Raw genomic sequence first — 25,568 nt, forward strand, 5'->3', positions numbered from 1 at the left:
GTTTAAAAAAAAAAAAAAAGGTTATAAAGGAAGCCACGGGATACGGTAAATTGAAAATGTCTTCTTGGGCTAAACAGTTTACAATACGTTTGAATATTATTGTCGTCTTATTAATGTTAATATTCCTTATCTGCTATACAGGGTGATCCGTCTAATATAAAACACTGTACAAACTATTAGCCCTTAAGTCGGCAGTGTATATTGTCTTATGAGATATGATCGGTTTACTAGTTTCCAAACCAGTCGTCGTCGTAGGAAGATTTCGAAATTCGACTGCCGATCGTTTCCAACGATTATACTTAGAATAGATAGGTATATAATAATAATATATTGTTTGGTTTGTGCATACTAATCATATATCTATGCGACGGTCGTAGAGAATATTATAATATTAATGTCATCGTGTCGAACGGTTGGTTACATCACGTGTAGGTATTATCTATTTTTTTTTAATCATTCAAATCTTCATCTTTTAAAAACTCATTACAAAACGACGATGATAGAATACACATCGGCGGTCTGCACAATGCGGGTTCTTATAATAAATCTTAGAACGACCAATGTCGATTTATCTCATCGAAAATGTGCCATAAAATACTTGGTCACTACAAACACACTTAGACAGGAACTAAGTCACACCTGTACCAAACGACTCGTTTAATAATTAGTATATTATTATACATAGTGATGTAACGCATCCTTTGGGGAATAATAATTATTCTTGTTGAAGATGATGTTGTTATGAACAATATACATCTTGTAGCTTATATAAACCGATTTCAAATTCGGTTATGAAAAAAAAATCAGCGTGGGCCACATGATTAATATATACTTGGTAGTCGCACTTAAACGGAACTGACCGTTAGCTGTTTTACACGACCCGCATCCCATTAAAGAAGAAGAAGATACATATGATATTAGGTTAGGTAAGAAACCCACGTGTTGTCTTTTGCTTAACCGCCTTTTCATAGTGTACAAAATAGTTTTACAAAAAAAACACTGTTTTTTTCAGTACCTATTGTGTTTATTTGACGTTGTTACCGGTGGCGGCGGAGTTGATGTAAAACATACACCTACTTGATATGCCACCTTACTGTTAATTACATTTCTTACACGGGACGGCTATAAAGATATAAATATATAATAATAATAATAATGAAAATATCACGAAAATTAATCGCACGGAAATGTGTTTCTTATTTGAAAATTAACGTCCACTGTTGTGTTGTGTTTTTTTTTTTAATGAACGGCGTTAAAAATTGTGTAATTAAAATAATGGGTGGCTTTTTACATAATAATATTTTATTCGCCACAAGACACGCCCTAACCACTTGCCTCGCAAGTGGTATATAAAATATTAGATTGCCTTAAACTTGCAAACATTTACATAACATTATAGTGTATAAAAAAAAACCCCTTCTAGCTTTATATTATTATATGGAAAGAAAACACAACAATTGTGGGCGAACGTGACGGGGAAAATGTCCATTGTGTACCGCATATAATATAGTTCGGTTGCTATATTATATAGTTTACATAGCAGACCATTTGCTAATGGAAACTACAAAAAAAATTAAACACACCGTTTTCCCATATTGGATTTATATTTTGCCGGTTTAGACAAAAACACAAACGCGATTGCTTGCGACGTTTTTTTTTTGTTAAGTGAACGACTTTTAGAAAAGTCTATTGACCGCCAATACAATAATGATATTGTTATATTGATGTTGCTCTCAACACTTATTGGAATGTGACATATTTTCTTTAAACCCTAAACGACGGACACCGAAGGTTTTTTAGAGGAAAAATCAAAAAAATCAAAATGTTTGTGTGTACAATTTATTGAAAAGTTTAATTTCCTAAAAAGCAGTGTCGGAGCTGACAAAGAAACATAAATAAATAATAAAGCGAAAAGCAAAACTAAATGAAAACATTATAATATTATAGTAAAAAAAGTTTCCTTTGGTTTTTTTTTTGTGCGAATAAACATTTTTCCAGACGTATTGTTGTGTCGTGGACATTCACATTGAAGCAGACTGTGTAGCATCTTTTTCTTTTATTGGTCACAGACAAACGCATAACTAAAAAACTTTAGTGCTTTTCCCAAGAATTTAAAACATAATATTGTCTTCTATCCGACTGTCTGTCTAGAGCTGTACTTACTATCCGAAAAATAGTTTGCTGATATAATAATATTATGTCTTACTCGAGAAACAGATAACAGACAATTATTTCAGTATAATAATATAATATTAGCAGAATTAGATATTATTTTCTAATTTTATATTCCAACGACACTTGTAAATTAAAAAATATGCTATGCCTTTTTTTTAAATTTTAATTTTTTTACTCAGAACCAACTGTCTTTGAGAAATGTTGTAAAACAATAATTACTACTGCAAGTTTGTGGATATAAATAATAATTATTCGACCGTTTACCACCGGTTAGGCGATTATAATATTATATTATTTGTATTCAATTCGGCGAGTTCACGTGGCATATAATTTAATCGGTTTAATAATACATAATATACGTATAATATGTATACCGTTGTGCACCTATTCAGACAAAAGTTTGGCCGATAACTTGTAATTTTGGTATTATATTTTCCGTCCCACGACTTTAGCGCACCGCAAGTTTGCAACCGTCGTCTTAAGTCTGCTAATTGGTATAAGATATTATTATTATTATTTTTATTGTTCAGCAGTTATAGGCAAAAATTATTCGTCTGGAATCGTTCGATAGTAGGTACCTATGTGTGATTATAGAATCACACATATTTATTGTAATTTCGAGTGAAACATTAAACCCATAACGTTGCCATTACTATTGAATTTGAATTATTTTTTAATTTCAATTTTTTACCTAACCTAAACAGCTAATTGCCCTGTCCGATAACAGCTTCTGTTTCTTCGGTACACGATAAAACAAAATTAATAACTGCCACAAACGGCTCAATAAGTACTTATACTTACATGTTGTATAACCAGTTTTTATTTTTTACAATATTTACAGTATTTTCATCATTTGGCGGTACACTGAATTATATTTATACTGTCACATCTCGACGGTACACGACATCTCATCAATCAAGAGTGTACAATATAGCAACAACAACAATAATAGTAAATATAATCATAATATTAAAGGCAGAATAAAAAATCGCATGTGGTTATTGTCTGCGGTTACTTTCTTCAAATAAGCTGCGCACAATGGATCGTTAGGTTTGCAGTACTGTTCAACAATGCTAATTCGATTTGGACCACGTGCCCAATTATGTTGCCAACAAGATTATGCGATAAAGTTGCCTACTACTCTTTGGGTACCAGACGCTTATGGTGTACAAAATAAGAAACATATTTTTCTTAAGCTCCAAAAATAAGCAGTCGTTTGCCGCACAATATTCCTATCAGAAGGTCTAAACCGCATAAACGTGACATAACAAGAGATAATAATATGACAGTGTAGTGACGAAGGCGATTGATAAGGAACAGTTTAAGAAAGCTCGTGTAACAGTAGTTAAAGTTAAACAAATTTTGTTATCTAAGCTTTTTCAGATTTTTTTTTTAAACTCAAATATGCTTAATTTAACGTACCAGTGTACGTTTTTTTTCCTTTCATTTATCATTTATCATTTATTGGCTTATAATGTTGCAATATACTGGCAATGATGATTTATTGCGGACGACAGCTTAAGGCCGATGGGGATTATTTGTCATCGGTTTTCAAAGTTAACTTATTGAGATTTTAAACGTTTACCGGTATTAATAACTAGAAAAAAATTATCTTTAAAAAAACGGTCATATTTCAAAAAACATTTTTGATATTTTTAATGTATTCAAAGAGTTGTTTTCTCAGCAACGGTTTTATAAATACACACTTCATTATTTTCTCAACGACACACGATTACAAAAATGTTAATCAAAGACGATCTGTTTGCTTTTTTTATGCAATAGGTCGGGTTAGGTAACGGTCGCCCTCTTCCTGTATTCGTTTTTGGCCGTATATCACCTATTGACATCATCATATTATATTGTTATCGAAACATAAATCATCTGAGAACGGAGTATATAAATATATATATATATATATACCTTCTTGTTCAAAAATATAATTGTCCAAAAAGTATCTTAGATCATATTATCATCGGTAAACGCGCTTGATTGCGAAAAAGAACAAATCGGACTGCTCAATGTATTATACGTATGTACATAAGTGTATCCGTTTTTAATTAGATATAATGGAATGGGCGTTTGTAAGTTTTTCGAAATGGGCCCCCGAGTACATAATATTATAATAGCGAATCGATTGCCAATCGACGTCCTTTGGACATAATATTTTTTTTTTTTGGATAATGTCCCCCCAGAGGCGCGTTTCATCGAATTAATAATTATTATCCTCAATGGAAATCCTATTCAAATGCGTTAATTAGGTACATTATTACCGTTTGGCGCATTAAACGCGTTACGGTCGGCGTTGTGTGTTCGTTTTGGATGTATTATTTTTTGACGGCAGTAAACGAATTATTATCATTATAATATACCTATATACATGGTGTACCAGAGAGAGCACTATCTCCACATAAACGATTGCATTGTACATGAACCTCGATGGCGCCGCACTGTGCGCCCGTCTATATCGTATTGATTACTATTATCGTCTGTTATTATTCGGTCTAATATAATATTGTAACATGATACGGCATTCCGATATCATATTTTTATACTATTACCGTGAAATGTCGTGAGAGAACGCGTCTTGTCCTAATTTATTAAGGAGTTGGGTACAGGCGATTTTATTTTTGGAAAATCTTATTTAAAACGTTACACCACACATTAAAGTTTATAACCGGATAGTGCACTTGACAGTAATAAAACAATAGATTTGCAAACGACGATTTTCGATTGGTTTTAACTCAATACGAATTATGATGCCGAAAATGTTGTACACGCTATTTAAAATGATAATAATAACATGAACTGATAAGAATTACTGATAACAAGTAGTTGATAACATAGATATAAACTAGATTGCAAAATAGTGATAAGAATGGAACTTGGAAGTCGACGTCCGCCATTTTTGTGAGATTCATGTGTATATTTTTATTATAATTTATATATTTATATCTGTGTTTCTGTGTTATCACCTAAACTTATAATTATTGTTGTAAACATATTTTATAAGTTTCTAATTCCCAAAAATATGGTGAAAAATGGCAACTTTAATTATCTCTACTAGTAGCATGTGCACTTAGCAATCTAGTTTATTCTATATATAGATCTGTGATTAACAATGTAAACTGATAAGAATTACTGATAACAAGTAGTTGATTAACGAAGGTCAACGGTGATAACATTACAGATGCTTGATCAAAAATGTCTTTGACCAAAGACAGAAGAATTTTTTTTATTGGTCACACTGACCTGCCATTATTATTGAAGCTTGTTTACATTTTTCCATTTTTCTTTTTTTTTTTGAAAATGCACTATCTGGTTTTATTTTATCTGCGGTTAAACTTGTGTTGTGTGTAATTATTTATTCAGTGATTAGCAGTCTTTTTTGATAGTTCATTTATTTTTCGGCCTTACACGGAGCATCCTTGACAGCGATTTTAAAAACGTTTTTATCATCTAAACATCAGCTAAGCTGTACGCATATTCTTTATATTATTGGCTAAATAATAATCGTTGACAATTTTTGATTTTTACACAATATTATTTAAAATAATGACGTCCTCTCAACCGATTTGTCGGCGAGAAGTTATATGCACTTAATGATATTATGTTATCTTATATTTTGTGCTGTTAAACTAACATAGATCTTATATGTAAATATTACAAATTATAATAGCCGTTGTGCAATCGAACTTGACAATCGGCAGCTATTCTGGTTTTTAAAAGTAACTTTTTTATCATTTTTTTTTTTTTTTTTGACTAGTTAACTCGTTATGTTTTTTACGTTATAATATATCGACGTCGTTTTTCGTGCCGATGAAAATAATATGTAAACTAAATATTTATAAAAATAGTATAAGGGGGGGGGGGGTTTGCACATCCTGACCTCTGGGTCATCGGTTACGTCATGACATATTATGATGACGCATAGAACATAATAAATAGTCCGCCTTTAATATTTATAAATATTTATTTAAATCTACCGCTTTTTGTTAGACTACTAAAGTAGTAGTAGTAAGAAATACTACTCGGGTTAAGTACACGAGATTAGGTCAACACACCTATGTAGGTACATGATAACCGAAATCATTTCCGGTGTACTATCAAAACGAACCCCCTTCGAAGTGTTGAGAATGTATTACCCGCACACGTTTCCAAAGTGAATAACGCCAATAAAACAATAAGTCCATCAATCATTCGTCTTCCAATTCGCCATACAGACGGACGGTTAGCCCGTGTCTTATGGAGATAATATATTGTTGTTATATAGATGTGCATAGATGATTTAACCGCGGTTGTTGCGCCACGTTGTAGGCCATCACTCGGGGCCAACAGTTTTGAATGGTGTTTACCAGGTACCAAGGGTAGAAAAAGCTACATTTCCAAATTCATTATTATACTTAAGCTATTAGAAATATTCGACTTGGCGCTACGTTTTCGGACGGCCAAGTACAGCCGCGAGACAACAGTAAGTAATATTATGCTTGAGCGTGCAACAGTAAAAAGTTTAGACCTCGTGGTTAAGTTAAGGACTTTGTGCTATTATCATAGCGCATCCGATGTCGTGAGTAGGTCTGTTGCAATATATTTTTTACTACAGTGACAAAGTACGACGAGCTTTGCCCTCTAACCCCAAAGAAAAAACGATAGTAGTAATTATTAGAATTTATAACATTGAAAAGGTTTCATTATTGCATTTACACGCGACACGAACAAAACAAACCTGTCTATTATATTGTGTACAAAAATTATTGTTGACTTAACACCCAAAACAATGCGCTCAACGAGTCTAAATCAAGTTTAGTAACCAAATGTAGAAGTACTACATTCAACAGTACAATAATATATTATTGTTAGTTATTTATACGTTTGTTGTATTGTAATTCAATGCAGCGACTATAAGATAGCATCAAATTTTTTTCCAAACGATTTAAAACATATTATTATACAAGGTAGAACTTTTTTCTGAAGTTCTGATATTTTTAAAAAGTTTCTTAGCGTGTGTTTCGTTTTAATAGTAGTCAGTTTTTCTCTTTATTTTTTTTTTTTAATAATGCTTCTTTTCATCTATATCATTTCAGTAGCGGGTATTTAAGTGTAATTTATTTTTATTAGCTTCGACCCAGTTAAGGTTTATTTGTAACCATTAATACCAGTGACAGTAGCAGTAGTGGTAGTATAACGATGATGGTTGTTGTACCCAAAAACCTTACCCAGCAGAAAAGTCAATGTTTACTATAGAACCCAAACCATCGAGTATGGTGATCAAATATTAATGCACATTTGTTACAAGTCTCAAAATAGAAATTGTCCAAGAGAGCGAATTAAATGTTTTACATTCATTTAGATTGCTTTTCGTTGTAAGTATCTTAACTTCTATAAATTTCAGTAAAAATCGCCAACTTAACGTTGTTATTACTTTTATATATATATTTATCCGAATTCTAGCTGCAGTTTTTCTTTTTCTCCTACTGGTATTTTGTCGTGGCGGTATTTTTTGGAAAATAATTTTCAATTTCAATCACGTGTGGCGCAAAGGGCGAATAAAAAAAAATTGTCCATAAATCCTAGTTGGGTTGACCAAGCACAAAAAAAAAAAAAAAACCCTAGACCTCACGTTTTCCCGACAACCTGTGGCTGTCCTTTCTACGGGGATTTCGGTTCATTTATTTTTACAATATTCAAGAGGTCGAACAAACCCTCGAGGTCCGTTTTTATTCAGTTTAGAATTGTACGTTAAACGACCCCGTCAACCGTCCAGGTTTTTGTTCGCAACTCGATAAGGGTCTTTTTATAAAAAAAAGCCATGCCTGCGTAGCACGTTTTTCGTTTGGACTTACCAGAAGACTAAAAATATATTATAACAGCTCAAAGGATATGATATTTCAATAAGAAATATATATATTCTATTTCAGTCGTATTTATAATATATTGAAGTTCGCGGTTGAGCCTATATGATTGTATAAAACGCTATACTTATAGTACTTAAACACACAATTTTATATTTTGGTATTTGTTTTCGTTGTTGGCTGTGTTGGTTTTGGCTGGAAAATCAGTTTAAAATATAGTCAAAATGAACTAATTATATGTGTAATAAAACTTGGCTTATATTTGTAAAAAAAACAACAATTGGTTAGTTATAGAACATATTATGTTATTAGGTATTAGTTTAATTATTAAGTTACAGTAATAATAATGGTACAATGCACATAGTATAAAATAGGATTCAAAGAGCTTTTTTTTTGTAGTTCTTACTATAGAAAATATTTTTTTAATATCGTTAAAAATTAGTTAGAAGGGCGTTTTAAAGAAAAACTATAGTCGGGATGGGCAATACTAATTGATCTCATAGTTCTAGTAATTGTGTATTTTATTGTTTAATGTAGGTACTGACAAATAATTGCATTATACTTCAATGAAGTGGAAATATTTTCCGGTTATTTTATTTATATTTAAACTATCCAATTATTAAATTTAATTGTTACGCCTAACTTGCAACTTTTCAATAGTACTTTATTATGAACAACACACATAATACATATGTGCCATGATTTTAAAATATTACATAAATTCATTGAGAATATTATAAAACGGTTAATTATAATAACATGTAGGTAGGTGTGGTAGGCCTTAACAATGTTATACACCAAAGGCGCCTCAAAGGCAATGTATGTATGTTGATGACATGTGACAACATTATTATAAAAATGTATAAAGTGGTTTATATTTTAATGAAGTGTATGCAAGTGAATTGATTATTTATGCTAGAAGAATTTAAAAATAACCATTTTCCGTATATAATTTTTCTTGGAAAAAATTAGAAAAAATATTTAAAATTAGTATGCATTATACTTATCTAAATTTGTAAATACCATTTTTCAAAATTTATTTTTTAACTATCAGTAAGAGTATTCAAACAAATGTTTATAAAAATGTATAAATCATTTATAAGAACTTTTTTCTCGACTTTACAACAGCCATAATAAAACATTCTTAACATTCCTAAAAATCACCTTATCAATTTGACTCAAAATAGTATTTATTAAAAAAAAGTCATTTTCAAACAAATTGTGACTTAACTCGTTTCACAAATTATCGATTCAACAATTTAATTGTGTACAAGTTGCTGTAAACACTTTGAATGTTGCCTATAACGATGTTAGCAAATGGCTGTATACATATTGTGGTGTGATGTTTGCATAATATATACCAAGTTGTTCATTGTAAAAGTGAATTATATCCTTGTAATCGAATTTTGAATTTTTTGTAAATTAACGTGTAGGAAAAAACATACAGTATTCATTGGGTGTTTTCTACTTTTGCATTTATTGGAGTCGTTTCTCTTTTGTAATGAAATATATGACCGAATGTGAGACTCCATTAAGCGAAAATATTATGTATATTTTAAAAACTTGCAGTTACACCACTTTTACGTTGATCGACGACGATTGTCTTTGTGGTGATTTTAGTGCGGTTAGGCAACGAAAGAAATAACCGAATCATTGCAGTTCTTTGGTTTGGCGGTGTTGGCAATTTATTAGTCCCAGTCGTTTTTAATTGCCTAGGTGGTTTCGTTTTTCTTCAAATAGTTTTATCCCCCGATCCTCCCCCTTACAATACGAGCTACTGCTTGCTTTTGTTGTTCGCCTTTGCCTTCGTCTCTATCTTGTGCGTGGGGTGTGTTTTTTTTTTTTTGTTGTTCTTTTTTCCCCCTTTCGGTTTAATGTCGGCCATCAATTCAAAGCTTAAAACACAACCCGAAACGGCGGCGAGTAATAATTGTTATTATCTGTCGTGGAAAACCATAAATTTTCGCACCGAATACCGAATACCGAATAAATTTGGCCGGGGCCGGCTAGCGTGGAATAGTGAACTTACATAAATTCATTAGACGGTCAAACTTCTTGGCACCGTTAATTATTGCTCTTAAACTCCACCGATCGAAGGAGAATTATTGTACTCGGTAGGGGCGAGGAGAGAGACGGAGGGGAAACGGAAGCGAGCGCCAGTCGGAGAAAAGGAAATAAGATTTTGAGACTTTTCAATACTGAAAAATATATCCATAATATTATTATGGCGAGCAATCGCCAACGTCCGTTCGATTTACCGCTTTTTTGGTATTAGTATTTTTTTTATTTGCCAATGCCGGGCTTTTGTTCAATTAATCGGCATTAAGTAGTCAATATAATACATTATCATTGTTATTATAGCCCATAATGCACGGAACCCACGTCCGGATTCAGATTCTAACAACATGGTGGGATTTTTGCATTAAAACCGACACAATATTGGAAGAACGTCCGCGTTTCCTAAACTGAATATATTATTATACACCTCAAATTATAATAATATAATATATTATTTATAGAATAATAATATCGTCGTCTCGCTGTCAGTGTTGGGAATTATTATCCGGATAAAATATTGTACAAAGGTATACTATATTATCTGGATAAGTAAAACGGGTAACTGGAATATAGAAATTGATACTATAATAATACTGTGTACAATATTTGTTGATTTAATGCATTTTTATATTTTATGCTGTAAGAGATGTAATGTACAAAAAATAGAATGTATAAATTCAATTCTTCACTATCAATAAGATTGTATTACAAAGTGTTCATATTGTAAAAGTACCTAAATCTCACAACAAATATTTTTTTTATATATAGCCTTATTATAAATTTAACAGCTCAACAATTACACAGATTACTCACAACAAATATACATTTGAGAATTAAAGAACTTTTATAAAAAAAATTAAAATAAAGCGCATTCAATTTTCTATCTATCGGTATCAATAAGTGGACTTATAACAAGTGTGCACTTAAACCATCGACAACATCTTTGTTTATATTAAACATAGCTGCTTAAATGTTCTAAATTTGGTAATAAATCTGTTATTTTCAATGTAATTTTACGTTATCATTTTATAATAATTTTGTTGATATTTTTATTTAAATTTGTATTTATATATAATTTTTCATGTAGGTGAAAATGCATTTAATCCGGGTACAATTATATTGTATTTATCTTTATCTCTATATAGAAACATATTTATCTTTAATGTAGATACATTTTTGAATTGATAATCTTCTATCAGATACTGGAATTTTTTTATCAGTTATCTAGTTAAGAATCTTATCGTCTACTGTCAGAGGCTTGATAAGATATTATTAACTAGATAATTTTTTTTTAGTTATCTTTTCTCTAAACACTGTCGTCGAAAGAATAATAATTGCATTGAGCATGCAGTGAAATCATGACCTACGTGACACGTGTGTGTATATATATATAATATATATTGTGATTCTTATGAAGAGCAAAAGACACACACCTAGTACGTGCGGCACCGGTGGAAAATCTTCAAATTATATTGTCATACCGGTAAATTACCGGCCGAGTACGATATGCCCTTATATTATTATTATTAGAATAATATATTAATACAGTCACGTTCGCTTTACAATTACTATTTGTTACGAAGCGCATTATTTGATATTATTATTCTGCGAGGCCAATAACCTTAAAGTCGAGATGGAAATATAAATAATAATATTCCGTATAGTTCTGGGGTTGACACAGCGTGCAAAAACGAACACTGTCAGCATTCGTTGTGAATTATAAACTTGAATGTTACTATAGCATAAAGTATGTATGTGTATCTGACTTTTCCGTTGTTTTTCCTCAGTCACACGGGCTGACTAGTATATAAGTACATTGTGGATGCATATAAATTCATAATACGACTACTGAAATACGCACAACTCTAAAAAGCTTAAGAGGGAGCTGAAGATTTAATTTGACGCCTAAGCGGACATCAAAACGTTAAAATGAGAATAATTGAAGGAAAAGCAGTTTGAAAATAAGAAATAAAACGTTCAGAGAGTTTTTGTACCTAATTTCTACTCGATAAAAATTACACTTCTAGGAGAATTTGCCATTTCACCGCGTTACAACAGTACTGAGTTATTATAAACGGAACGGTCTAAAAATTAAATAATAATAATTTTGTGCAAACATGACTTTAGCCGTTGCATAATGTGTGTGTGTGTGTACTCTTTCGCGGGTTACACAACCGTTTACCTACCAATTTACATTGTGTGGTGTTAAGTACGACTAAACACATAGCAATATACAATCAGAGTGGGTTGTGCCGGTGACGGAAAATGCTTAAGTGCAACGACATTATAAAAAAAACCACTCGCTTCGCACACCCCATTGAATTAATACACAAATCATGCACAAGAGCGCGAGATTCATAGCCGTTGACATTTTCAATATTATGATTCTTGCCAATTAAACAACGGTGCACATACTTTAAATCTAAAAACAATACAACGAAAAAAATTGCAAAATTCGGTTACTTACAATAATACTTTACAAGGTGTGTCAAGACAACTATATAAGTCATAACGTGTAATAGTCATGACTAGATATTCATTATGTCAAGAAGAACAAACTAAACAAAATGAAGTAGGGAATGTGGATTGGGACCAAGGACCCGACTCGTGACTCATGTAGAGTCTACTACATACGAAGGTTTTGAGTCTTTTCAACGGTATTTTATTGTTAATGTGTCAATTTATATGCTCATGACTAGTCGCAGTCAGTGTAAAGTGTACAAAATCACTAAATCCACTTTCAGGGATAATGTGTATTTATTAAATTATTTTTTTAAGTTCATTATTCGACAACAATATCATACGAATCAATTTATTTGTTAAAATAATAAGTACAAATAAAAGTAGGATGTATAACATTATTATTATGTAGAGTGCAATTTTTTTAAACTTAATGCCTAACTCTTATTATATAATCAATAAGAGTTTTAAAGTACATTTTCGCATTTTTAAAAATGGCTCTTAAAGTAAAACTCTTTCTAATTTACTTTGCTGAAAATAATAAATCAATCATTATTTAACATAAATAAAAAATGTCAACTACAATGCATCTAAGTATACTGCTATAAAATATAGAGAAATATTATAATAAATATTTTTTAAAAAACCTAACCAATTCGGTAAAAAGTTTTACGACAGATATACTTGATGTAAAACACCATTAGGTTTAGGTAATGTTTTTTTTTTTTGTTAAGTTGAGTATGACATATTATATCCCATTTCAAAAATGCACTGTACCATAATTTGTTTTTTTTTTTTGATAAATGTTCTACGGCGTCGGCCGTACGTTTTAAGAGCACATTTCCATTTCGAATGAAACTTGATTAATTTTCCAACGGGAAAAGTGTCACCGAAGTGATATTGTTTTTGCTTTGCATGTATGATAGTTTGTGATGTGATATAATAAACTACATACATACTCGAAATGAAATGTATTTTTGCTGTGTTCAGTGTAGAAGCCTGTTTTTAATACAACACGTTTAGTACTACACGGATTGGGATAAAAGTACACAGTATATTAGTATATTAGTATATTTTACAAACAACCGTACAACACAACACTTTGGATTAAACAAAAAAGTCTTACAGTTTTATGTAGGAATAGTGTTTCACATCAAATCAGCGTGACCAAATCAACATAGTATTAATATGTTATTTTTTATGTTACTATCGTTTGATCGAGTAGATTTAGTAAAAAATATGTATATAAATAGATAAAGTGTATTTACATAAAAATCGTAGCTATACCATTAGCAAAATTAAATAATGCCACGTTAGAAAATATTATTTTAGTAGAAAACATATAGATATAGCATTATATGTTATGGAACCGCCTTGACAAAACGTTAAGTGTATAATATTATACTTGTTGGATATTTTGTTTTCCATTTTATGGTTGCGATGGATCTCATATACCGTGCAGGTCATTGGCAACCGGTAAATTATCATTGTATTATATTATATTAGCTATTATTGGTATTACACGATGCTGAATGTTACATGTACTACACATTCTATACATACATATACCTATATTGTGTGTGTGTCATCGCGCTCCTAATGGTCATTGGGAACGACGGAGGTCAGTGTCCGCTCTGCGTGCGAATGTCAACGCCAATTCTTGTATAAAAAACAGTATATATATATATATAAGGACACCGCATATTATTATTGTATGGATGTGTCGGTATTAGGACGATTGTAATTCACCAAGTGTCGCTGCAAGTTGTCGGTTTCGAGAAAAGCCTAAGGTGGGTAGGTAAAAGACGTATAGTAGGTATATAGCCGTGACCAATTCTCTAAGCCCGTTCAATCGATTCACACACTGCGAAAAAAAAATAATATTTTTTTTTGTATTATTATTCTGCAATCGTGATACCAATTATAAATGATTTGATTTTTATTTTTGCTTTCATTCACACGGTACATACAGACAATACATAACGACGGTGCTGGCATGTACACGCCATTAATCGAGAGACACGCGCAGACAGGTATAATATATAATGCATAGGTATATAAGGTGTATATCGGACCCATACAAGCGTACAGCAATTTGTAGCCGAAGGCGCCTAATGAGCGCGCGTGTCTTCCCGACGGTAGAAAGAAAATTAAAAAAAGGGTTACGACCTATGAACCCGCGTGTAAAAAAAAAAAACTGAAACAAATCTTGCCTATGTCATCTTGGTCGGCCGATATTCGATTCCGTGCCTTAGATATTACATGCAAAAAGTGAAAATTACTTTCCAAAGTTCGGCCAAAGGTCGCCACGCGGTGTCTTGTTCTTCTGTGTGATATAATAAAAATATATAATATATACATATAATATGTACTACGATATTGCACGGATCTGCGCCGAGGAGTTCCTTTTTGCTTGCCATCGTGTCCGGAGTTACAGAATTTCGAATGCAAACTATCTACACTGGTGCATAAATATTACTGTATGCACAGATCATAAATAGACAAGGAACATCATATAGCGTCATCGACAGTCCTAATCGTTTTGGTCATACTCCATACTTTACATCTTACTTCTTATTCTATCGTGTACCAAATTAAAGCAAATCTCAAATTTATTCAGTAAGTCATACTAAACATTGTGTTATCGGCCAAAAATTCCATATTGTCAGCGGGTCACGAATTGCATAATAATAATAGGTTTCCATCTTCGGTATGGATACGTGTTGTTGCACATGAAGTTTAGATAATATTTTCCAAACGTTTGCAACGTTGCTTTTACAAAGAATTCCTGCTTGTATGACTATTATAATAAATAACGACTGTGTGATTTTATTCTCGTTACCGCGAGGGTGGTTTTCGCACCTTTATTATCCGTTTGGTTTGGAGTCGGTTAGACGATCACGCGTCACCCCAAGAACGTGCTTATTCCTTCGATACGCACAATGTACAATATTGTATAATAATCGGTACGATTGACTAACGAGCTCGGCAATTAGTCGACTGCTCGGTACAACTATAATAATTGGAAACGCGCTATGGGGATTATGCTATCGTCATTGTGACGAGCCGGCCGAGGTCTTAAACAAACGACGGACGTCTTGCGATATTATATTCGATCAGCAACCATGGAAACCGAGTACAACCGTGTGTGTGTATGTGTGAACGTACTCGTGTCGACAAAATAACCGACCTCTGTAAGACACAAAAATATGATGTACAGACCTTCCGGAACTCTGTACATAAGCCTGGGTATTCTCGTCACCGTAAACGGATTGCCAATTCTCATAGTTGTCACTGTGGGGCATTACCAGACCACCACCACCCGTCATAAGCAATTTGGCGTCAGTAAAAACGGCCGTGTATTCATCTTAATATGTCTGAGTAGACTGTGTAACCACGACGGTCCCACTATAATCATTCTGGTCCACAATGTCCAACATTTTTGCAATAACAACAGAAAATATAATACACATTGACACGTTAAGGGGTTGTTTTCGTACGTTCGTGCAGCTTATTCAATTAAAACCGCTCATCACGTCTTCGCCTCCCTAAGACGTATGCGGTTTATGTGATCATTTTCTATTGAAATAATTCAATTTTAGTCGATGACGGTAGTTATTTTTCCGGTATAAACGTGTCCAAACGGTGCATTAAAGAGTTTGTTGATTTTAACTATACCCGTGTCCCCTGAAATATTATAGATCAAGGCATTCATTCCAAGATCAGTAAAGGGAGGGTTGGGACACTAAAAGCCTTGCTGACAGATGTGTACGGCAATGATGACTTATGTGATGCGGGCTTTTGACTTTTGACCCAGAACTCGATTTCGGCCATCGGTAATAATAATAATTGTCGAGCAGGTTGTTATCGGACGTTAACGAGGGGCGGTAAATGATGAACAAACGGTTTTGTTTATGATCCACTCAGGCCCGTGTGTGTCAATTGACGACGACACATAAACACATTATTATTACAATATAATATTATTATGTTATACATGACTGGCGATGACATCGTGACCGATTGAACGACCCATCCACGCGTTACACCATTTGGCGTGATCGCCGTGTCGTGTGGATGGATACGCCGTGTACCTACATGGGAAAAAGAAAATTATTATTTATCTTTCTTATTGGTTTTTTAATTTTACCACACGATTTCTGGGCCGTTCGAAACACGGTTGTTGGCAAATAAAAAATATTAAAACCTATTATATTATTATTATTGTAATACGCTGCTGTTGTAGTCCCAAAGGACTTGTACATAAAGAGCAGCGAGCACATGACGACAGGAACGTTGTTATATTGTTATGTACACTTAGTTGTGTATGTGTTATTATGACACACGTGCCAATTCGCATGTAATCGTTTAAATCTGATAATATACATAAACATACTTAGGTATACAAATGGACGACCACCTGTTGTCGATCCGGTCGGCAAGTGTTGTTTACGATCAAAGAAATATATTTTTGTCCGTTGCTGTTTACACGAATTTTTATATACGACAGTTGTTATTTATTTATTTTTTTTACCCGTTAGCTACCGGGCTAATTGTTGATGTAGTTGGCCAACTTGTCAGAAGTCTCCGGCCGATGATGTAAGAATATCACTGGCCAACGGAGAACCAGTCTGATAAATTTTGTCAATCAAAAAAGTTGTTTCGCCCGAACAAGTGGCGACCGTCTTGTTTTTTTGTTTTTGTTTATTTATTTTTATTTTAGGCTCGGTGTCAAAATTGTCCTTTTTTCCCATTGGGCAATACGCACTCAGAAGATGTCAAACGTTTTGCCCGCAGTAGATTTTAGTATCAGCTGACACGTGACGACACACTCCGTCGGTATTAATAATTAGATAACACATAAGGAAACGGTCATGGAATGTTTCTTCTTCGGTTTCATGATGCACTATATGTACATTTCGATATTTTCTCAGAGCAGGTGTGCACGTATTTAGGTGTTGCACAAGTATGCAAATTATATAAAAATTAGCTATTATAAATTAATAGCTGTCAGGTATTTATATTTTTATCACCCAGTCAGAAAATGGTTATTGTTACTTTGGAATATTAACTGCGAATACATTCTTTACATTCGTCAACCAAAACCGTTGGGAAACAATATGGAATTTCAATCCGGCAGATACCTAGATATTTTTATGAATCTACTTTCAGTTTTTACCAAAAAAAAAAAACAACGCTTCCCGACATTGCTTATTATCAAGTACAAAATATCCCATATAATTTAATCGAGGAATTTATATTGATTGGAGATCAATTATTTTGTTTAAAAAACTTTATATAGCTTTCGTAAAATGTCGGTTACCGTATAAACGAGGAATTTAATATTAAAATAAATCAACAACTTTTTTGATCGCCTCGGCCGAAAAACGCTAAAAAGTTGCACGATAATGCAAATTTTTTTCCGGCATTGAAAGTATTTCTCGAAGCTTGTTTTGTTTATTCAAACTGAGTTGGTCACGATCCGGGTGAGTTGCATACCTACTGATAATTATTAGTTGTTTGTTGTCAATCAATAAATCATTTTTAACAAAAAATGTATAATATTCATATTGTCAATAGTTCAATTTTAAATTAAAAATTGATATTTTTTAAGTGTAATATAAATTGTTGTAATCTAATTTCTTACTAACGTGATGACATATATCTGTTTTTGACGTTTTAGACCAAACAGCCAAACATATTTTGAAAATATGTTCAAGTTAAATTTATTTAACGACAAGAAACTGAAATCAATTGATACTGGTTATATATTTAATAAAATCCCTTTTTTTCTTAAATATTGCCCTTAACAACAGACCACAGTCGTTTGTTTTTTTTTCATTAGTTTAGTGCGTTGCAAAAATTGCGTTTTGTCCGTTGTAAATGATAAATAGAAAACATAACACCACTATGAATCATTCTAAAAATAAATAATATACATTTTTAGTTCGGTAATAATATAAGTTACCGGAGGCGCACAAGTGCATTGCTATTTTCAAAACACAATATTTTATTATCTATATTTGCTATTGTAAGTTTAAAAACTATATTACTACTACTACAAAAAAAAAAGAGGGTTTGTCGCACCGTCGGTCGGGTATAGTATAGTAATATGTAATGTACCTACTCGAAATTGGTTTATTTATTTAATTTTGTTTTTGTTCTCGTTCCATCGCACAATGTGTTTTAACTAAAGGTTGTGTTTTCATTTGGGAACGAGATTAGCCGTGGTCCAAAAAAAAACCAAAAGGGCTACTAGTACTTATACTTTATTATTGTCGTTAAGCACCACGTCGTCCATATTCGGATTTACTGCAAATTGAAAGGGCGCGACTAAAAAACCCGAACAAAAAGCGCGTTTGGTACTTAGAGGAGAGAGAGGGGAGGGGTGGGAGGGGTGGAAAATGCCGATTTTTGTGTATCGCCTCGGCGTTTCCGCTTCGGTCAGTTTTTTTTTTTTTTGCCTCTTTTTGGGTAAAATACGATCGACCAGTAGTGTAGTGTGTATCGGCACACAAACAAAACCCACGTAGCCGGAAACTATAATAGAGTAAGTACACTGGCCGCCTTTGTGTTGGGCCACTTTCGGTGAAAATCTAACAGTGTTAAACGCATTTACTCGTGTGTTTACGGTACATCAGCCACGGTGGCGAAGGGTGGAGAAGGGGTTAGGGTTTTTTTTGCCAGGTCCGTTTTTGGGTTTGACAAGGCAATCGTTTTTTTTTTTTTTTTCAGGGTTTTGCACGAGTAAAGTATAAAAAAAAAAAACGTTATTAAAAACATATAGTTTTATACGTTGTATATGAAGGGCACAGGGGAAGAAGGGTAGTAGTAGTAGTCCGTTTATGAAATTTTTTTTTTTCAAATAGTTTTTTTTCAATATATGCCGCAATTTTTTTGTCATTCATGTCAATAGACTGTTTAAATAAATACAACTTTTCAGTAGAATAGCGTTTAATGTAAATTTTTTTTTGTTCTTATGCAAGACGGGGAAGAATTAATGAATTTTGTTTTTGCTATACTCTAAAATTGTCATACATGCACTACAGATGAAGGTACCCTTCATCTCATATACACATATTATACATGTTATTTGTGTGTGTGTGTGTATGGGAAATAATAATTGTATTTTTATCGGAAAATGACGGAAAAGAGATTTATGTACATATTATTATTCTTGTACGCTTTTGTAGATACCATTTTCGATGACGCGCTTCTTTGGGCCTTTGGCATATTATACCTAATACATACGGGTGATTGTATGCAAAACATACCGAGGGGGTGGGGGGGGGAAGGGTTAGACCTAAGTCTAATAGATTTCCCCTTGAAAAACTCGTTTATATGAAAATGTCGAATAACGTACAGCGAAGAAACCGTGTCGTCTTATTTTGCCGGCGTTGTTGTTTTTATTTATTTTTTTAAAATGTGTATTTTTTTTTTTTTTTCCAGGCGTTGTTTTTGCCACATCTTACACGCTTGCCGTTCGGTCGGCCTATTGAAATGACATTCAGGCGAAAACTTCACTAAGCACACACGGTTACGGGCGACTTCATATCCACCACCGGAGAGAGTGTGTGTGTGGGGCCAGCGGGTATTGCACGGACAGACAGACACACACAAAAGGAATACAAAATATAGAAAATCCCAGAAAAATTAACCGGGGCCATGGTGTTGGAAATGAGATCGGGCAAGATGAAAACGTTCTTGCTGTGTTTTCTGCTAAAAAGTAAGTAGTAAGCCATAAGTACACATTTTTGGCCAAGCACACTACTAAAACCTACATAGTTCTCTATTACCAAACGCCACAACTAGCTAAATAATATTTCTCGCTCTCGTTATTTCGAGAAAAATAAAATCCTTTTATGTAAGTATATTCCAAGAAGTTCGACGAGCTATATAATGCGGAGGGTACCATTGTTCGAGACCTTTGACTATAATAATAAAAATAGGTAATATTATTATTATAGCATCGAATGTCTTGTACTGGGTAATACGATACGCAGCATTATCCCCGATCTTGCTTTATTATTGAAGAAAAGCTTGTTATGAATAAACAAATGCACTATACAACTCTACAAACTCGACAGCTAGCTTGCTAATATAATATAATATATATATATATATATTCATTTAAGAACTAATTATGTTTGTGGTGAAAAATATTTTTAAAACTCTAGATGAGATGTAGATGTGCAAATGTAAAATCGTATTCCGCCCCACTTTATTATTAAATAAAAGCCTGTTATGAACAAACAAATATAATACTATACAACTCGTGTGTACATCGTCGTTTAGATGATGACACGTTAATAAGAGAGAGATAATAATATGTCTCTTCTGTGACTTAAGCTGATGCGTTTGGCGATGTTTCACAGGAAATTGCTATTTAGGAGCGACTCGAAAACAACATGACATGTAAAATAAAGAAAATACAAGCTGTGTACGTACCATGGTAACATATTATAATACTATGTATTCCCTTCACGGACGAGCAACAAAGATTACCTTACAGATAACTGTTTTTTAACAGAATTCAGTGGGCGCTTAACACCGCGTTTGTACCTATAATATATTTTTATTATTACCATTGACCTTTGATAACGCGTTCTTGTTGTTTGCTCCTTGAAGAGTAGTCCGAGTTCATTCAGAAACGATGTAAGTGCTATGTGTTAATAAAATCTTCCCTGCTTGCCTGACTTAGCTATGGTTCGGTCATCGTTGATTAAAAAAAAAATCCTGTCTACAACATTTTTATAGCCGTTATACTATACTATAGGATATTTCATTGCAATCTTGTTTTACACACTCTTTAATTGTACAGCTGAAAACTTTATTATAGTCACGCTTGTGGACCGCATGTTCCTAAGAAATCACTATATTCTGTAAACTGTTGTTGTCGTTCAATTTAATGTTGCAAAATGTATTACAGAACATCTTAATATAATGTGCAATGGTTATACAGGAAAACTTGGTACAATAAGCATAAATATAATTTCAAAAATATTTAACCCTAAACAAACGATTTTAAAACAATGTTTATTGAAATATAAATACAATTAAACGATATAATAAAATGTAATAATGTTGAATTTCAAGAGAATTTTTTAACGTTCAATTTAGGCCATAAGTACATGCGATTGCACCGGCTATTATAAGTAATTTTTTTCTTATAAAAATGTTCACGAATGAATGAACTTAAGGTGAATATAAATACAAATTTACATAATACACTAACGGTTTGGCAACGCTATATTATGTTATTTACTAGAATCCTCCATAGTGTCACGAACGGGAGAACAATAGAATCGTTGTGGGAGTATTTACCTGCGATTACGGTGTGAGTTTAATTAGTCAGTCGCCTTAGTTGTTTTGATTAGTGAATTCAGACCCAAGGTTAATTTCGAATTGCCTTTGGTGTAGTACCTACATAGTAAAAAATATGTTATTTTAGTAACGATGTTTACCAGCTATTGTAGCTATTTTCAATGTGAATCATGTGGGATTTTGATAATATATGTATGTGCATAAAACCACAATAATTATGAAAAAAAGTAACCCAAATCAATGTAACGTAGATTCTCACACGCTTTTAACGGCGGTAGAACTGATCCTTGGGCACATAAGTGCATTTTATTAGTCATGTATACAATGTGCAAATCAGGTCAGGGAAAAGAGGTTCACGGTCAAAAAGCGTTGAAAATAAAATATAATATAGTGTGTGTGTGTTTTTTTAAAAATAATATTTTCTAATCCTTCGCGCTGACATATGTTTAATCGACTTGTCGGTTCGACGGATTTTCTATTTTTTTAAGCGCACCTAGTAATTTTTCAAATTATATTAACCATTGAAAAAAAAAATGAATTTCCAAGTGCGCGTGGCGGTTTTTGCTGCAATCAAATCACGAGCAAAATATATTATATTCTTATGGAGCTACTGGCAAAATAATAATTTGTTATTATTATATAGCCGAGTTGTTGGAGAAACTTTAAAGCCGTTGCGGTTTTAGATAGACTTTTGTTCTTGAAAACACATTTACGGCCACGCTAATGGAAATATGGTTTATTTTATCCCCAAGATGTTCATTATAATATTATAAGCGACGGCGTATTAATGCAATTTGCTTGTAACTTGTGAATTATACACAGTGGTTGATTATGATTTAAATTTCTAAAAAAATTATCTATATTTATTTTTTTAATTTACATAGTATAATTATTATTCAGCGGGCGGTCATAACCGAGTTCAATTTTCTTCCAAAAAAAATAAGACTAACGTTGTTTTTGATTAAATTTTTTTCTCTTCGATTCCAAAAATATCCGAAATTAAATTATCGTTAAAAATGGACTGAATAATAATTGCTCTGCATAAGTTTATTTTTTAGAAGTCTTTAAACGATTTTATTTCGGATAAGGAATCGTCTTCAGAAAGTAAGCAAACAATAATCGTTGGTTTTACAAGAGAACTTCACTTAGGTAATAAGATTATAATTCCACGGTTTATACTTAGTCTGATGTACGTCCCGAGTTTCATAAAGGAAAGTAGTAACATTCAAAGTATCCATTACTTAGAAGCTTTACTAGAATTCACAAGACCGTGAACCTTAAGGCGAATCCATTCAAACGGTATTACGGTCAAGAGAGTATTAAAAATAATAACAAAAAACGAAACGCTTTAAAAAATACCTACTAGTATAAATTGTTCTGAAGTATTGTCATTTATAATGATATTAGGGAAAAATAGGGTAGATTTGAATGGAAATTATATTAGGTATTGTTTTATGGCCAATTTCAAGTTTGATAGATCCAACCTGTAGTTTAAATGTATGCACACATGATAATATTGTTCCCAACTTCACCAATCAAATAATTTATAATCTATAAATTTTGAAATAAATCTTTGTTTTTGTTCAAATGTATTAAAATATGCCCAATAAAATTCATTTAATTTATACAAAACTATTTGTCTTGATTTAAAGCAAAAAATAGAACTTAAAAATATAATATACAATATTTCATAAGGTGTAGGTATTTGGTTCTTGATTATTTTTTTTAAAAGTTAAGCGCTTTTAAACACTAAATTTAGTAAGGCATATTATATTTCATTAATTTTTTTTCGGTTCTTAACTCAAACTATTTTATGACCTTAAATTCAAAAAACAATAAACGTTGGGTAAGATACATTGATAGAAAATAACATTTTGGATCTGTGAAAATTATATTCTACTATCAATGTAGTTGCAAGTAAAATAATTCTTACTGAAATATAAAAAAAAAATTATTAAAAAAATCGAATCTGACAATTTTTTATATTTTTTATCACTTTAGATCAAATATTTCTGGCTGTATCTTAACATCATAAGATTGATTGATTTATTAAAATGCATTTTACCGTCTCTAAAGTAATTTACATTATATTCCAACAAAATATGTTCATTTATTATACGAGTATATCCCATATAATGTAATAAACCTTCAAGGAATTTTACTAACATAATATCAAATACTTAACCCGACTGTCTAGTTCTAAGAAACGCTAAATAACTATGTACATGACGTATATTTCATTATAATAAATAATATTTTAACAGAAAGTTCAAGACCGTTTCCGGGACATAATAATTTGATTGATTTTTTTCATTGCAACTAATAAGAAATAATATTATTCATTTTTAAATTATCGAAAAACTCTACGGCTCTGAATGATTAAACATTTTCCGCTTCCGGTTGCTAACGAAGCACTTTAATCAGGTTACACCTAAATCAACCTGACCTTACAAAAGCCGAGATAATATTTTCAGCGACTGTGTCAACAGGACCAATTGAACTAATTAGCGCCCTCGAGTTAAGCGTTCCTTATTTTTAGGGACGCCTTTTTTCGATAAAAATATAAATGCACGGCGACGAATCATTTGTCGAGGACGGCGACGGGGCAGAACACCTTAACCGTTTAATTAGCCGGTAAAATATTCATTAATTAAAATCTTAAGTATTACCTCTTAAAGTTTTTTTTTTGCCCACTTGAACTTATGACAAAAAAAGACTTGGCGGTTTTTTTTTAACCGTTGGCATATTTTTTTCATAAATAATTATCTACATCCGCCACTTGCGCACGTTCAATGAGCTGTTTATCAGTCGAACACCATTCAGTTGAATACCAGACGATCCGTCTCATAGACAACATGGCACATTTTCGTTTACACAGCATTTCTCGTTTCAGTTGTGTTGTGTAATGATAAATCTGTGTACACAAACATGTATGCCACTAACCAACGGCCAAAAGACTTAACACGGTCAATGCGCATTGTTCCTGTGTGCAATATATACGGTTTAAATACTATGCCCTACAGTTTCCTGGGTCACTATCATCAATAAACCTATTGGGTGTAAATAGGAGCTAACAGCGTTTTGTTTATTTGCCAACCGTTTAGCTGTCACCAGTGATTATTTTACGACCTCGATGGGGCTGCGATCGGCCAACCCGATTGTACTGCAGCCGGACCCTTCTGCGAACATTGTTTGACCTCGACAAAACATACAACAAGGTCCGCCGACCCGATAATAAATAGTAATAGTACCGAAGAATAAAAACTAAACGAAACCCACTTTTATCGCTTGCGTTTATAGGAAAAATAATTTAAAAAATTTAAAAAGAAAACCCAGTTATTTTCTCTCCAAAACATTTTATCATGGATATGTTATCTGTTATCATTTTTTTCTTATCTCTTATCTCTAACTGAAAGTGAAAGTTTAACGCGAAACCGGTGACATGCAATTTCTCGTATCCATCCCAATAACGTATCCATATTTATATATTATTACAAAAGCTTGGGGGTTTATTTTTTTAAATTAGTATTTTGATTAGTATAACACCTATTCTAATATATATTTGTAATAGTAATACACATAATAGTAACAATCAAATCACAATAAGTCCTTTTATAATAATATTTCAGTATCACATAACATTTGATAGTTAATTGAATTTTTAGTTGCTATCATAATAGGCTGTAATGTATGGTTAAAAAA

General features: G+C 32.4%; 1 protein-coding gene across 2 annotated transcripts in view; it reads left to right on the plus strand.

Annotated features, from left to right (window-relative positions):
- Positions 1 to 25,568, plus strand: part of LOC126842826 (uncharacterized) — a 68,390-nt gene that overhangs the window by 38,112 nt on the left and 4,710 nt on the right. For both annotated transcript variants that reach the window (XM_050580007.1, XM_050580016.1), the window contains exon 2: positions 19,992 to 20,268. In XM_050580007.1, coding sequence (XP_050435964.1) covers positions 20,208 to 20,268 — 61 coding nt within the window. In that variant the 5' untranslated portion in view covers positions 19,992 to 20,207. The remainder of the gene's footprint in view (positions 1 to 19,991; positions 20,269 to 25,568) is intronic.

This window comes from Adelges cooleyi, unplaced genomic scaffold (assembly GCF_023614345.1).
Source record: "Adelges cooleyi isolate 19-005CV unplaced genomic scaffold, UGA_ACOO_1.1 ACOO_flye_CR_arks_rails_tigmint_CR_PRNA_108, whole genome shotgun sequence".
NCBI lineage: Eukaryota > Metazoa > Arthropoda > Insecta > Hemiptera > Adelgidae > Adelges > Adelges cooleyi.